Genomic DNA, 15,342 nt, shown 5'->3' on the forward strand with positions numbered 1-15,342 from the left:
CCCCCTCCCCCACGCCAGGACGTCTGCGCCCTTCCTGGAGACCAAGTTTTCTCCACCAGTCGGATCCGTGCAGTCAGAACCAGCACAGGTACCCTGGTTTCGGTGACGTCACCAGTGGCGCCACAACACCCCGCCTTCTCCAAGAGCCACTGTGTCTCGAGCAGCGGAAGCGGGAGCCAGCAGCTGCGGCGAGGACACAGGTGACGCCTCCCCTGCACACTGCCCCGTCCACGCAGCCCGCAGAGCCACGGGACACACGGGCATCTCATCACGGAAAGTCACACTGGTGTTTAAGAGATGGGTTTCTATAAAACGAATGGGAATATAATGTGCACGTGTCATTTTAATGTTAAACTATTGTATTATTCATCGGGTATTTTTAACTCAGGTCGCTATTAATGATTCAGGTATCAAAATTTATGTCATCTGAGGATATTTTAAGCATTTTCAATTGCTTTCTTAAAAAAAGATTTATTTTATTTATTTGAAAGGCAGAGTTAGAGAGAGCTCTTTGATCGGCTGCTTCACTCCCCAGATGGTCACAATGACTGAGCCAGGCCAAAGCCAGGAGCTTCTTCCAGGTCTCCCACGCGGGTGCAGGGCCCAAGCACTTGGGCATCTTCCACTGCTCTCCCAGGCCACAGCAGGGAGCTGATGGGAAGTGGAGCAGTCAGGACTGGAACCGGCGCCCATATGGGATGTCAGCACTACACGTGGTGGCTTTCCCCCACTGTGCCACAGCGCCGCCCTCCAATTGCTTTTAGAACTAATGGAACAATAAGTAATTTTTAGTTCAGAATGTTTTCCACCGCGCCGCAGTGCACAAGGAGCTCAGCGTCCAGTTTTCAGCCGGAACAGGGTTAAACCAAAAATGCAGTTTGAACTGTACATCTAAATGCATAAATGAAAAACAAACCCTAAGCGAGGGCAGCAGTGTCCCGCACACGCGTGCTCCTCCCACGCCAGCATCCACCGCCTCAACTCTCCCAGGCCCAGAACCTTCCGGGGCCTGGCTTCCTGCTCACCCGTGCCAAAATGTGTGCTGTTAGACTGGAAAAAGAGGCATGAAATCCGATCCCTGATCCGAGGCAGAATTCCGAGCTTGGGTTTGGAGGATGAAAAGCTGCTGGGTGAGGTACCACAGTACTCGACGCCTTTAACAGTCAAAATGCTTAACTCCAAGGAGAGAGCTCGGGCTGGGGACAGCCCAGGTTCAGGCTGCCGGCTCCCAGCGAGAGCCACGGGCAGGGGGTGGGGACAAACAGCAGACAGCAGGCCAGCAGGCAGATAAGGGAATAAGGGACAGCAGCAAAGCCAGTGAGGTCTGGGAGGCCTGTCCCCCCAGCACACAGCTTGGTGCCGGCTCACTAGGACTGGTCATTTCACCGACTTCCACCCCCGGGGCTCGCAGGGACAGCAGCCGGAAGACAAGGGGCAGGATTCTTAATTCTGGGCAGCAGCGACCAGGCGGGGTCACTCTGCACTTTTAAAGTCTTTTCCTAAACTGGACGCAGCAGAGCCCCGCTAAGCGGCCAGGCTGCAGAGACCGGGCGGTCAGCGGCTCCCGTTCCCTCCCGCTGCGGCCAAGGCCTCCCTCCCCGGGTTTCAGAGCCACCACGCTGTACCTCCTCACCTGCCCCTGCGAGAAACACTAACCACGCCGCTGCCCACCCCCGGACGACCTTCTCAGGACTGTTTTTTCCCTAAACGGGCGAGAAAAAGTCACTGGAACGCAAAGCCACCGCCTGCACAGATGCGCGGTGCAGAGGCCGCAGAACTCAGAGGCTCTCCTCCGAGGGACTGCGCCAGCGCTGCACGCTGCAGGCGTGGCCAGGCGCGGGCGAGGCCACGAGCCGCACCCGGCGCCCGCGCACACGGGAGCCACCCCCGACCCCCGACGAGGAGGTCGGCACCCGCGCGCCCCTGGCGCGGGCCAAGGCCCCACGCACCGCGCCCTTAACCCACACAAACTCAGACCCAAACTTCAAAGGCCACGAAGGCGCGAGAGCTCCGGGCCCCTGGGGTCGCCCGAGCCCACCTGCTGCTTCTCCCGGGCACACCAGAGAGGCACGGATTCTAGGGAGCCCCTGCCCTGAGAGCTCCGTCACGGGGAACAGGGGGCTGGGACCCGACCGACAAAAGTGGCTAGCTGCGGGGGGAGGGGGCAGGCTGCGGGCCCGGCGGCGACGCGGAGGCTGGCCGCGATCCCGCCCGCGGTCGCCGCAGTGACTCCACCCGAGCCGTGCCCCGCAAGACCCCGCGCCGTCCCCCAGCGTGCCGCGCCTGGATGCGGAGGGCGCTCCCAGGACCGCACGCCGACCCCCTCGGGCCGCGGCGGATGCCAAGCCCCACGCGGGCGGCGGGGACGCAACGCCCGCAGTGCGACTGGCGCAGCCGCCGCGGCCCGGACCCCGACCCCGCGGTGCTGGGAGGGGCGCGGCTGCGGGGCCCGGGCAGAGGGGAGAAGGGTGGGGACGCGAGCTGGGCGGAGGTGCGGGAGGCCCGGGACCTGGGACCGAAAAATGGGGGCTCCCCTGGAACCGGGGAAGTGGGGAGCGGGTCTGATCAGAGTGCGGAGGGAGGCTGGGAGGGCGCTTCCCGGCCCAGGACCAGGCGGGGGATGGGGAGAGGGCCAGCCCCGGTGCGGGGAGGGCGACCCAGGAGAAGTAGTGAGGGGTCTGCTTCGGCCCGCGGGCCGGAGACCCCCAGGTGCGAGCCCAGGTCTATTCGACACCCGGCTAGGAGGGGGCCCCGCTCCGGCCGCAGGCGCGGGGGAGGGCAACGCACCCAGGCCGCAGAGTGAGGGCAAGGGGTCCGTCCGGGACCCACGCTCGGGAAGCGGGGTTTGGGCCGTTCGCGGGCAGGGCGAGGAGCAGAGGGGAGGGGAGCCGGGGGGACGGCGCTGGCCACCGGCAGGAGGTCACCACTCCCTGCGGGTGGAGCAGAGCGCGGGGCGCGGGGGCGTCCGGCCCGGGGCGGGGGCCGCTCACCTTGGGTTTGTACAGCCACTTTCGGAACCTGTTCATCATCGCCGCGCCTGCCCCGGCCGGGCGCCGGCCGGCCCTCGCCCTCCGCAGCGCTGCGCCCGGGCCGGGCCGCGGCGCGGGGCGAACGCGGAAGCAGGGCCGGAGCCAGGCCGGGGCCCCGCGCGGCCCGAGGGCAGCTGAGCGCCAGCAGAGCGCGGGGCTGCCAGCGGCCGGCGGGCAGGTGCGTGGGGCAGGTGCGCGGTGCAGAGGATGCTCGGCCAGCGGCGCCGGGCAGACCCGCAGACCTGCGGGCGGGCGGGCGCACAGCGCGCACGGGCCGACGCGGGCACGGGGGCGCGCGGTCCTCGCGGCCCGCGGACACCCCGCGCCTCCGCCGGTCACGGCTGCCCCGCGCCGCACATGCGCCGAGGCGCCGCGAGCCCCCGGCCCGCCGCGAGCCGCGGGCGGGGCCGCCGGGCCGAGGCCGCCCAATCCCCGCGCGGCGCCGCGCCCCGCCCGAGGCGCGCTCCCCGCAGGCCGGGCCCGGACTCCACGCCCGGCGCGCGGCGCGGGGGGCGGGGCCTGCGCGCGGCGCGTGGCGGGGCTTGTAGTCCCCCGCGGGGGCGGGGCGCCCGCCGTTGCTAGGTGACGACGCCCCAACGACGCGCCCCAGTCCGGCGGCTGCTGAGGTCTTGGGCCACCCCGAGAAAGTCGAGAAAAGTCGGCGGCAGCCAGCGATCGCCGGGGCGCCCGGCTCCCGCGGACCCGGGGAACCTCTGCGGCGGCAGGCGGAGGCGCGAGGGGCTGCCCGGCGGCCGGGAGCGGGCCGACAGGTGAGCGTGCGGCTGCGGGTGCGGCTGCGGGTGCGGGTGCGGGACGAGGAACAGGGGCCAGGCGCGCCAGCCCCTCTCTCTTCCATTCGGCGACTTTCTGTCACCTGCAAGCGGGTTCCGTCTTGCTTGCTTGTTTTTTTTCCCCCCGCCTTGAGTACAGTTAATATTTGAATCGGCACAATAAACAGCGCTTATACACACACACACACTATATATATACATACATATATATATATATATATATATGCCGTCGTCACTGCTTTCCCCAAGGGGTGCCCTAAGTTGAATCTATGAAGACATTCACCAAAATCTGAGTACCTGTTACGTGTCAAGCAGAGCGCCAGAAACAAACACGCGTCTTCCCCTGAACCTGAGGCTTGAATGGGGCTGGGGCGCTTGGGCTGCAGCAGGCGGAGCCCACCCCCCCCCCCGCCCCCCCAGCTCACTCACACGCAGTTTCCCTGCACCCGCCAGAGCTGTTCCTCCCAACCTGTTCTTCCCCGAACCTGCACCCAGCCCCTCCTCTGAAGACCACCATCAAAGCCATTCTCGACCTCGATGCTGCCAAGTCCGGTGGTCAGTGCTGAACTCTCCCTCTCCCTTGAACGTGAGCCGGTCACCCAGCTGACCTGGAGACACACGGTCTCACGTGCCTGGAGCGCATTGCACCTGCCGCTCCTCTTCCTCCCCTCCCCCCACCCTGCCCCCGCACCTGCTCCTTCTCAGTCTCCTTGACAGCCTGACCCTGGGGGCCCAGGACAAGGTCCTTGGAAGCTGCTCCATCCACCCCTGCCCTGGGAGGTTTCCTCCAGTTACGTGGTTTGGCAAACAACCACCCCAAACCTTGCAGTCCCTGCCCGAACCCGGGGCCTCCAGACCCGTCTATGTCTTCTCCACTCTCTGAACACCTTAACAGATCCCTTCAAATCCAGCTGCAAGCCACTCTCAGTATCTCTGGGTAAAGTGTGCCCCTCCTTGAGTCGGGTACTGGGGCAAGCAGTTAAGACACCTGCGTCCAGTGAGGGTCAGAGTACCTGGGTTTGCCTCCCAGCTCTGGCTCCTACCCCACCTCGAGCGATTGGGTTCTTGGCACCCACATGGGAGACCCAGAGTGGACTCTTGACTTTGGCCCAGCTGAGCCCCCTCCGTCGGTTGCAGGCATTTGGGGAGTGAACCCACAGATAGAGCCTGGCTTGCTCTCTTGCCCTCTCCGTGGGCTGGCCCGTAAGATCTGAGTAGACATTCGGCCGACGCGTCCTTGCCTCCCAGGCGTGGGGCAGCTGTGTGTGCTGAGGCTCCCGTCTAAGTCACCGTTTGAAGTTGTGCTCAGGACACAGGCTCACTCAGGGAAGTGGCTGTGGCAGTTAGGGTTAGGACCAGCCCCGTGTAACCAAGCATCCCCACACTGGCTGGCGTTATGGCACAGCAGTTAGAGCCACCGCCTACAATGCCAGCATCCCACATGGGCGCCCATTCCTACCCTGGCTGCTCCACTTCCCATCCAGCTCTCTGCTGTGGCCTGGAAAAGCAGCAGAAGATGGCCCAAGTTTCTGGGCCCCTGCACCCACGTGGGACACCCGGAAGAAGCTCCTGGCTCCTGGCTTCTATCTGGTCCAGCCCTATCCATTGTAGCCATTTGGGGAGTGAACCAGAAGATGTAAAATCTCTCTCCCTCTCCCTCTCTCTCTCTCGCTCTCGCTCTCTTTCTTCCTCTCTCTCTCTCTGTCTCTCCCTCTCCCTCCTTCTCTTGCTCTCTCTCTCTGTCTCTCCCTCTCTCACTCTCACTCTCTCTGTCTCTCCCTCTCACTCTCTCGCTCTTTCTCCCATTCTCTCTCTGTCGCTCTCTGTCTCTCTTTCTCCCTCTCTGTCTCCCCCGTCTGTCTCTCCCTCTCTCTGTCTCTGCCTCTCCCTCTCTCTCTCTCTCTGTCTCTCCTTCTCCCTCTCTGTCTCCCCACCCCATCTCCCTCTCCCTCTCCCTCTCTGTCTCTCCCTCCCCCTGTCTGTCCCTCTCCCTCTCCCCCCTCCTTCTCCCTCTCTGTCTCCCCCCCCGTCCCCCCCCCCCGTCTCTCCTTCTCCTTCTCTGTCTCCCTACCCCGTCTCCCTCTCCCTCTCCCTCTCCCTCTCCCTCTCCCTCTCCCTCCTTCTCCCTTTCTGTCTCTCCTTCTCCCTGTCTCTCCCTCTCTGTCTTTGTCTCTGTCTCATCTAACGGCTGGATCCAGATTGCAAGGCAGTGGGCAGGCTGGTCCCAGGAGGGAGAAGCAGGCTGGCTCACATGCTCTGGGGCCCCTCTACAAGATTTGCTGAGAAGAGACAAGCTTTGGTCCAGCCCACTTTTACCGTGGAGTCCCGGGTAGTGGAGTGCCAATTCCGACCAGCGGGGGCAAAGCATCAGTAAGCTCGGGAGTCGGGAGTTAAGCCCACTTCCCACGCTGACGACGTTTCACCGTTGAAGCCACGCTGGGCATGAGCAGATGAGTGAGTGAAGGAAGCAGCAAACAGGCACTGCAAGCGGGCATCAGAATCGGACGAACTCAAAGGCGGGACTACTGTGCATCCCTCGGCTAACCTCCGTGGGGATTCAGCATGCAAACGTGTCTGTTCCTCATGTCCACCCTCCTGGAGCACCTGCCCTGTGCCACGTGTGCAGGTGGACATGAACCCTTAGGCCTGCCTGCAAGCCCCATGTGGAACCTGGCTCATCTGCTCCTTCCGGTTCATCCTGTCTAGGTCGCCGGAGGGCAGAGCTTGGCACGCTTCTCTTGCCTCTCCATGACCTGCGGCACCAGAGGGCTCCTCGGCTCCTGCCTTCCTCAGAAGGTTCCAGGCTCTAGGACTGGAGGAGGGGTCAGGGAAACCTCCCCGGCTCAGAACAGCTCCCGCCAGGCACACACCGACGGTCCCGCTCCCAGGAGTCCCATGGCCTGCCGGGCAGCGCCGTGTCCCGAGCAGGTTCCGGACACTGGGGCAGGAGGCCCCTCCCAGGGCACCCCCTGCAGCGTGACTGCTTGTCTCTATCGGAGCTGAGTTAGCCTCAGCTCTTCTTTCCCCGTGCCAGCCCTGTTTCCCTTTCATGTTGATGAGGGGTCTTGTCACGGGGCTCCTGTGAGCCTCAGGCCCTCACACAGCTAGGAAGTCTCCCCTGGGGACAGGGCGACTGAGCCCCACCCCAAACCCAGCCCAGGCGGAAGCTGTCCTCTCACCTCCTCATAAAGGGTCATCGGGACACCTGCTGTCTTCCAGTTAGATGAGGCAGCAAAGCTGAATAGTGCAGCACGGAGACTTGTGACGTTCTGAAACAGCCGTGGAAAGAGAAGCTGGGCGACCTCCGTGCACACCTTATAGAGAAGCTGGGGTGATCCCGTGCACACCTTACAGAGAAGCTGGGTGATCTCCATGCAGACCTTATAGAGAAGCTGGGTGATCCCGTGTGCACCTTATAGAGAAGCTGGGGTGATCCCGTGCACACCTTACAGAGAAGCTGGGTGATCTCCATGCAGACCTTATAGAGAAGCTGGGTGACCTCTGTGCACACCTTATAGAGAAGCTGGGGTGATCCCGTGCACACCTTACAGAGAAGCTGGGTGATCTCCATGCAGACCTTATAGAGAAGCTGGGTGATCCCGTGTGCACCTTATAGAGAAGCTGGGCAACCTCCGTGCACACCTTATAGAGAAGCTGGGCGACCTCCGTGCACACCTTATAGAGAAGCTGGGGTGATCCCGTGTGCACCTTATAGAGAAGCTGGGTGATCTCCGTGCACACCTTATAGAGAAGCTGGGTGACCTCCATGCACACCTTATAGAGAAGCTGGGTGATCTCCGTGCGGACCTTATAGAGAAGCTGGGTGACCTCTGTGCACACCTTATAGAGAAGCTGGGGTGATCCCGTGCACACCTTACAGAGAAGCTGGGTGATCTCCATGCAGACCTTATAGAGAAGCTGGGTGATCCCGTGTGCACCTTATAGAGAAGCTGGGCAACCTCCGTGCACACCTTATAGAGAAGCTGGGCGACCTCCGTGCACACCTTATAGAGAAGCTGGGGTGATCCCGTGTGCACCTTATAGAGAAGCTGGGTGATCTCCGTGCACACCTTATAGAGAAGCTGGGTGACCTCCATGCACACCTTATAGAGAAGCTGGGTGATCTCCGTGCGGACCTTATAGAGAAGCTGGGTGATCTCCATGCACACCTTATAGAGAAGCTGGGGTGATCTCCGTGCACACCTAATAGAGAAGCTGGGTGACCTCTGTGCACACCTTATAGAGAAGCTGGGGTGATCTCCGTGCACACCTTACATAGAAGCTGGGCGACCTCCATGCACACCTTATAGAGAAGCTGGGGTGATCCCGTGTGCACCTTATAGAGAAGCTGGGCGACCTCCATGCACACCTTATAGAGGAGCTGGGGTGATCCCGTGTGCACCTTATAGAGACACTGGGGTGATCTCCATAAACATCGTATGGAGAAGCTGGGCGACCTCCGTGCACACCTTATAGAGAAGTTGGGCGACCTCCGTGCACACCTTATAGAGAAGCTGGGGTGATCCCGTGTGCACCTTATAGAGAAGCTGGGGTGACCTCCGTGCGGACCTTATAGAGAAGCTGGGTGATCCCGTGTGCACCTTATAGAGAAGCTGGGTGATCTCTGTGCACACCTTATAGAGAAGCTGGGTGACCTCCGTGCAGACCTTATAGAGAAGCTGGGTGATCCCGTGTGCACCTTATAGAGAAGCTGGGTGATCTCCGTGCACACCTTATAGAGAAGCTGGGTGATCTCTGTGCAGACATGCAGACCTTATTTTTGAAGCCTAACTGCTTCTGATTAAAAGCATAGTGAAGGGCGCTAGGTGATCCTTTCACAGTTTCACACCAGGCTTTTCATGCCACGAGCGTTTCCTTTTTTCGAAGTTCTGTTTATCGTCAGTTTACTTGAAAGGCACAGAGACAGAGCTCTTCCATCCACTGGCTCACCGTCCAGATGCCTGCAACAGCCAGGGCTGGGCCAGTCAAAGCCAGGTGCCCAGAGCCCAGCACTGGCCTCCCTGGGCCGCAGGGACCCAAGGGCTTGGGCCGCCGCCTGCTGCCTCCCAGGGTGCGTGTTAGCAGGGAACTGGAGTCTGGAGCGACCATGCCAGGACGCGGACCCAGGGGCTGCACTGTTGGGGGCAGGAGTCTCAACAGCCAGGCTGAGTGCCCGGCCCACAGGTTTTTTTTTAAAGATTTATTTTGTTTACTTGAAAGGCAGAGAGACAGAGGCAGAGGTAGAGAGAAAGAGGTCTCCTTCTGTTGGTTCACTCCTCAAATGGCCACAGCAGTCAGGCTGGGCCAGGCCGAAGCCAGGAGCCAGGGCGCCATCGGGGCGCGGGGTCCAGGCACCAGGGCACTGCTTCTCCCAGGCACATTAGCCAGGAGCTGGACCGGAAGCAGAGCAGCCAGGGACCCGACGACGGGTGCGCGTCTGAGCCAGAGCGCTGGCCTGCAGCTGTTGCCGAGGTGCTGGCAGATCCCAGCTCCAGCGCTGGGGCAGAGCCCTGCCCAAGGCACTCACGGTGGCTTAATGAAGTTTGGGTGACACCAGAGGAGGCACAGAGAAGGGAGGAACTGGGGGGGTCTACACAGGTGGCGATGTTTGAGTGGGGTGTTGAGGGATGCCCAGGAGCTCAACAAGTAGAGGAGGGAGGATTCGAGGCCAGCAAGAGGCCCAGTGCCCTGAGCTGCAGAGCAGGGGGAGAGAGAGGAGGAAGAGGGCCCCGAGGACTGGTGACCGCAGGCTGTGAAGGGGTTAGGACAGACTGAGAGGACCCCGGGTCTCTGAGCAGCTGAGAACCTGGGGGGTTTGTTCACGATGCGTGGAGGAGCCCTGGAGCCTCTTCCCACCAAACCTCACCCAGCACCCACAGCAGCTCAGGCTGACAGCCTGGGGTCTCCCTGCCCCTCCCCCCAACAGCCCAGTCTCTCAGGAGCACCTGCTGCATTCTGGTACTGGTGGGAGGGGCCAGGAGGCGTGGCCAGACTGAGCAGGGTCACCAGGACAGGTCTGCCCAGCCTTTGTGACTGACCTTCCCAATGTCTTTTCCTTCCGCCTTTGCACGCTGCAAGCCTTGGGATGGGAAGTGGGTGTCTCAGGTTCCTTCCATGGCCCCAGGCTGCCCTGCATCATTGCTGCTGGCTCCCAGGCTGGGCTGGAGGCCCTGGGCTGCCTTGGGCCTGGGACATCCTGCTGTGGCTGGAGTTGTTTTCCGTTTAGGAGTGAGCTAGACTGGAACAAAGAGTCCCAGAACCGTGCCAGCACAGTGGCCCTGTGTGGCCCTGACATCAGGGCCTGAGGGGACAGGGAGATCACCCACGCTGGGTTGGGGCCAACAGGACAGAGGCGGGGCTAGGGCAGGAACCCCCTGAGAAGGACACCAGGAGTCAGGCCTGGGCAGGCCTGGCAGGAAGCTGGCAGGGAGGGGCTCTGGGTCCTGGACCCCGGCACCAGGTCCCCATCGCAGCAGCATCAAAGCCCCTGGAACAACCTGTCACTGCCCTTGACTCCCCACCCCTAGCTGTCCTCAACCCCATGGGAACGACGTCCACTCTGGGCCTGCCCACCCGTGTTCCCTCCCCAGCCAGCAGAGCCGGGGGCCCAGAGAAGCTAGGACACTTGTCTCCAGTAGCCCAGCTGACCCACACTCAAGCCCGGAGGACTGCACAGCCCCACACCCGGCCTGGCCCGAGGCCACACCCCTCCTGCAGGTGCCCCCGCCCGAGCCACAGGATGGGGACAAGGGGCTGTCCCTTTACTTCCTGTTTTATCGATGGCCCTGTCACTCCCAAGGCTAAAACTAGGCAAGCCCTCAGCGCGTGAGCCAACACTCCATGCACAGCCAGCAATGCTGTTCAGCCACCCATGTCTGCCCTGACTGCCCCCCACCCAGCCCTCCAAGGCCCCAGTTATGCTGTGGCTTTAAAAGGCGCTTCCATGTGGTGACCCCGAAACACAGGGACCAGAATCGCCAAGCCCTGAGCTCACCCACAGAGCAATGCCCCAGAAAAGTGCTTCCTGCCCTAGCAAGACAGCATTGCCCTCCTGGCCGGGCACAGCTCCGTGGACCCTGGTGTCACCAGGCCAGCTCCCCACCCCCGCTCCCACCCCCGCCCCTGCCACACTGAGTGCAAGGCCTGTCACGGGCGGAGGCCCTGCTCTGAATGTGTGGTGTCTGGAGAGTGGGCCAGCAAGAGAAACGGGGCCCAGGCAGGCAAGGGAATGGCCTGGTCCACTGCCCAGCCTTCCAAGGAGCAGGGGTTTCCTGTGAGGGGGTCTGGGGAGGTGGGAGGCGCTCAGGAAGGTAGGCGGGGGCAGGGCGGGCACGGCCAGCCTCACAGGGAGCTCTCCGTCCCGGCGGCAGAGCCCTGCCTCAGCATCTGTGAGCTGTGTGAATGCTCACTCTGGCGTCACCCAGGCCCTCGCAAGGAAGCCAGACTGCCTGGGGGTGGGGCAGGTGCCTGCCAGGGCCAGGCCCAAGGCCGCCTCTCCCCTGGGCCTCACCACGTGGCCCTGGCCGTCCTGATGGTTCGACCAGGCAGCTCACGCCGTCCGCTTGGACCCCACTCACTGGGTTTCCTGGGAGTTGGTCCCCAGGGCCTGTCACTGAACTAGGGCTTTAAGCCCATTGCAGCCCACTTTTCCAAATTCCAAGAGGCTCCTCTAGGGCTCCTTAAAAAGCTCCCTGCTGGCCTGTGTCTGTGCAGAGCCCGAGCTGGGTGCCGAAGCCACCCCTAAGGGAACAGCCCCAGACCAGGCCTTGGTTGTCAGTGGTGCAGGGGCCCAGAGGCCCAGCCAGTGAGGGGTGAAGACACGGGCCCAGGGCGATGTCGGCAGCAGGGGCAGGCGGCCTCCTTCCCCACCATTCAGTGAAACCCACCCAGGGGTCACGCCAGGGGCAGGCTCCCTCTGGTCCAGACCCCCTGGAGCCTCTGCCCGCCATGCTGTGCGTCTGTCACCGTCCAGGAAGTCCTGCACGAGATCCTTGCTTGAGTGCAGCCGCAGCTCCCCAGACCGCATCCACGCCTTTCCGGGCTCACCTGTGAAAGACAGGGCGGGGCCTTCTGGGCTGGTGGGTCTCCAGTGGCTGCCAGGTGTCCAAGCGCAAGGCCCACAGGGCACGTCCACTCAGGAACGTCGCGCTCCGCTCATGGGCTGCCCACGCAGGGGGCCCGTCCGCCTGGAAACCCAGTCCTCTGGTTCTGGCGCATGGTCTGGCTTTGTGTGTCGCCGCTGTCCTCATGGAATGGCGCTGGACTTTGGGCGTCTTGGAAGTCTCCTGTGACCTGGTCTTGCCCGTTCCCTGGGGGAGTGCCCACCCTTGCCGCCCCACGCCCTCCGTTTGGGCTGTCAGCCACGCTCACGGTGGGCCTCCCGGCAGCTCTTCTCCCCGCCCCCAACCCAGTCCCTTGTTTCCTGGACGCCAGTCTCCCCCGGAGGGCCGGCTGCTGGTTTCCGGGCGTTCCCCTGCTCTGTGCCTGCTCTGTGCCTGGTGTGTCTCCTCCTAGTCCTTTGCTAGAGTCTTCCATTCTGCTTCATGTCTGGTAACACCTGGCCACCCTCCTCTTTAAATACGGCGGGGAGTGAGGGTGGGGGGAAGGGGCAGGGTTGGCCAGCCTCAGACCATGGTTTGCTCAGCCCGGCCAAGCCTGCCAGGTCTGTGTCTGGGAGCCGCCCTGCCCCTTGGGCGAGGGACCGAGGGGCCCCTGCTGTGCCCAGAGCACCAGCAGCCTAGCATTCGCTGGCTCCAGGGAGGCCAGAGTTTGTGGAGCGGGAAGCGGCCCGCCGGGAGCCAGAACTGCCCCTGGACACGTGAGAACCTGTGCTGCTGAGGCCACCTGTTGTCACTGCAGCCAGACCCCTGCCTCCCCAAGCTGACCCTCCCAGGGCTCCCAGACACAGGCTCTGGGCAGCCAGACTCCCACCGCGCAGCCCCTCGGGCCCCGGCCTCCCTCGTCTTCGTGGTGGGCACCGGGTGTAAGCCGTGCTTGGGACGCCCTCGTCCCATATCAGAGTGCGTGATTCGAGTCCTGGCTGCTCCGTGCTTCCAGTGCAGCTCCCTGCTGACGTGCCTGGGAAGTAACAGATGAGGGCTCATAATTCACGTCCCTGCCACCCACGTGGGAAACCAAGATGGAGCGCCAGGCTCCTGGCTCTGGCCCGGCCCAGCTCGGGGTGTGGCAACCATCTGGGGAATGAACCAGCAGATGGGAGATTCTCTCTCTCTCTCTTCCTGCCTGTCTCCCTCTCCCTCCCTGTCCCCACCCCCGTCTCTGCCACCCTGTCATTCTACCTTTCAAATAAATGATAAATAAACTTTAAAATAAATAAATGGAGGTTTGGAGGTTTTGAACCTGGGGGCCATAGGCTGCTCCTTTCCCCTACGTTCTGTGTTAGGTCACCCCCACCCGGGACCTGCCACCCCCAGGCATTGCTGCTGAGCAGTCACCACCCGGGCTGGCCTGAGGGACGCCCAGAGTCTGGCTCACGAGAGGCCTGTGCTGTCTGGCCTGGGCCCTTCCCAGAGGTTGCTGCCGTCTGCAGCCTGGCCGCGAGTCTCAGGCCACAGGGCAGGGGGCAGGAGGCCCGGCTCGGGAGGGTTCAGTTCAGGAAGTGGCCCTCGGGTCTCCAGCTCCAGGCGTCCAGCGCCCACCACCTGAGGCTCCTGGTGACCCAGTGGACTTGGAGGGGCCAATGAGGCCGGCCACCGGGGGTGGTGCAGAGCGTGACCTGTGTTTTCAGGGCCGTGCCCCGGGAGATGGCCTACTACAGGAAGTGCGTGGAGCTGGCCGTCGAGCAGCTGGACAAGTTTCAGCCTGAGAAGGACCACCCGGAGCAGTTCCTGGAGGCCGTGTCTGCCTCGCTGCAGGTAGGGCGGGGGGCTGGGGCCCCGGGAGGCGAGTCCACGACACCTGCCTGCCACGTGGCTGTGGGCCTCCCGGAAAACAGCGTGAGCTTGTTTCCTGAGAGCCTGGGGAGTGGCCAGCGACGGTGCCCTCTGTCCACCGTCCCGGGGCCGACACTGCCTCCTGCAGACACGCCCCGGGTCACCCAGGAAATCGGGGAGCAAGGCACTGGCAGCAATGCAAGGACTTGAGGTCACGGGGTGGCTGCGGGCTGAACCAACACAGATACCAGGATTCAGCCCTGGACCCCCTCACCGTGCAGGGGCCACGGCTCCCGTAGTCGCCCAGGCCTCTGACGGGGAGGAGAGGGGCTTGCCCAGGCAGTGAGGACCCCCACACCCCGAGGCCGGCCACGTGCTCCTCAGCCCTTGTCCCCGTGTGTCCTGTCTTCTTCTTCCCTGTTGCAAGTCAGGAGGCTGTGGTCTCCCCAGCTGAAGTCCTGGAGCCTGGGAGGGGGGCTGCATCCCAGTTCATGTCACCTGTGGCACCCTGGCCACCACCGCAGCCTGCCCCACTTGGTGCCCCCCACCGCCGACCCAGCCCCAGCCCCACGTCTCTGACCCTTGTGTCTCTTGGCCGTCCAGGGCAGGGGCCCAGAGAGCAGAGGCGTGCACCACAGGGGTCCTGCTGTCAGGATTCTGAGGTCTGGTCCCCCACTGACCCCCCAGGACAGAGCTGCTGGACTGTCACACAGGCCAGGCCCGTCCATGGTCCTGGGACGGCGTGCCTGCCCCAGCCCGGGAGGGTGTCCTAGGCTGTTTTCTGTTGCTGTCACACAGTACCCGAGGCTGGGCCATCTGCAGAGACAGGTTTGCTTAGCTCACTTCTGAGGCTGAAGTCCAAACAGCACGGCACCGGCTCAGGTGGGCCCCCACCCCCACATCACACCTTGGCAGTTGGTGTCGGGGTGGGACACACGTGCGGGCAGGCTCGCTCGGTCATTACAGCCTCTCTTGCCAGAACTAACCGGGGTCCCAGCCACCTGTGGTTTGCATTTGTGACCCAGGGCCCTCCCATTGGGCCCCACCTCTTGAAGGCACCGCCACCCTGAGGACGGCACTCCCAACACGTGAACACCTGGGGACGCCCCAGCCAGATCAGAGGGGCCGTGGGAGCAGGAGCGTTCTCTGGGGACGCCTGCCTCTGGTCAGCGCTGCCGCCTTTCTGTGGCCCCATTGTTCCTGTGCCCATATGAGTCGGTCCCCCATGGAGACCGCTCCAGCCAGGGCCCATCCCCAGCTTGAGTGTCACCAGGCCACAGTCAGAGCCCGCCTCCCTTGCCACCTGCAGGTAGCAGCCAGAAAGCCCTGAGGGTGGTTGAGTGTGCAGAAGCTCATGGGTGCCGGGCCAGCGCCAGGAAGCCTGGGCCCCTGACTACCAGAAGGGCCGTGGCCTCCAGCTGGGGCTCGGGGGAGGGGCGCAAAGCTTGTCTGCAGAGGGAAGGGACCCCAGTGCTGGTGGCTCCCTCCTCCGCCTCAGCACCCCCTGCCCCCAGTTCCCCTGAGACCCTAAGCATCCGCAGAGGCGATGAAAGCCACTGAGGGCCAGGTGCACCCACTCTGCCCCTCTGCCCCACCCAGAGCCCACAGGAAGGCCTCAGTGCAGCCCGC

The 15,342-nt window shown here is 63.2% G+C and overlaps 2 protein-coding genes across 2 annotated transcripts in view; one reads left to right on the forward strand and one right to left on the reverse strand.

Annotated features, from left to right (window-relative positions):
• Positions 1 to 3,483, reverse strand: part of ZFYVE28 (zinc finger FYVE-type containing 28) — a 107,804-nt gene extending 104,321 nt beyond the window's left edge. Inside the window, exon 1 of the mRNA XM_051836673.3 lies at positions 2,991 to 3,483. Within this exon, the coding sequence (XP_051692633.1) occupies positions 2,991 to 3,029 (39 nt within the window). The 5' untranslated portion in view covers positions 3,030 to 3,483. The remainder of the gene's footprint in view (positions 1 to 2,990) is intronic.
• Positions 3,484 to 3,629: 146 nt separating this feature from the next.
• CFAP99 (cilia and flagella associated protein 99) overlaps positions 3,630 to 15,342 on the forward strand; it is a 47,213-nt gene continuing 35,500 nt past the window's right edge. The window contains exons 1-2 of the mRNA XM_051836699.3: positions 3,630 to 3,799; positions 13,569 to 13,695. Coding sequence (XP_051692659.3) covers positions 13,585 to 13,695 — 111 coding nt within the window. The 5' untranslated portion in view covers positions 3,630 to 3,799; positions 13,569 to 13,584. The remainder of the gene's footprint in view (positions 3,800 to 13,568; positions 13,696 to 15,342) is intronic.

This window comes from Oryctolagus cuniculus, chromosome 2, assembly GCF_051225735.1.
Source record: "Oryctolagus cuniculus isolate XC-2025 breed Fujian yellow rabbit chromosome 2, ASM5122573v1, whole genome shotgun sequence".
In the NCBI taxonomy this organism is placed as follows: Eukaryota; Metazoa; Chordata; class Mammalia; order Lagomorpha; family Leporidae; genus Oryctolagus; species Oryctolagus cuniculus.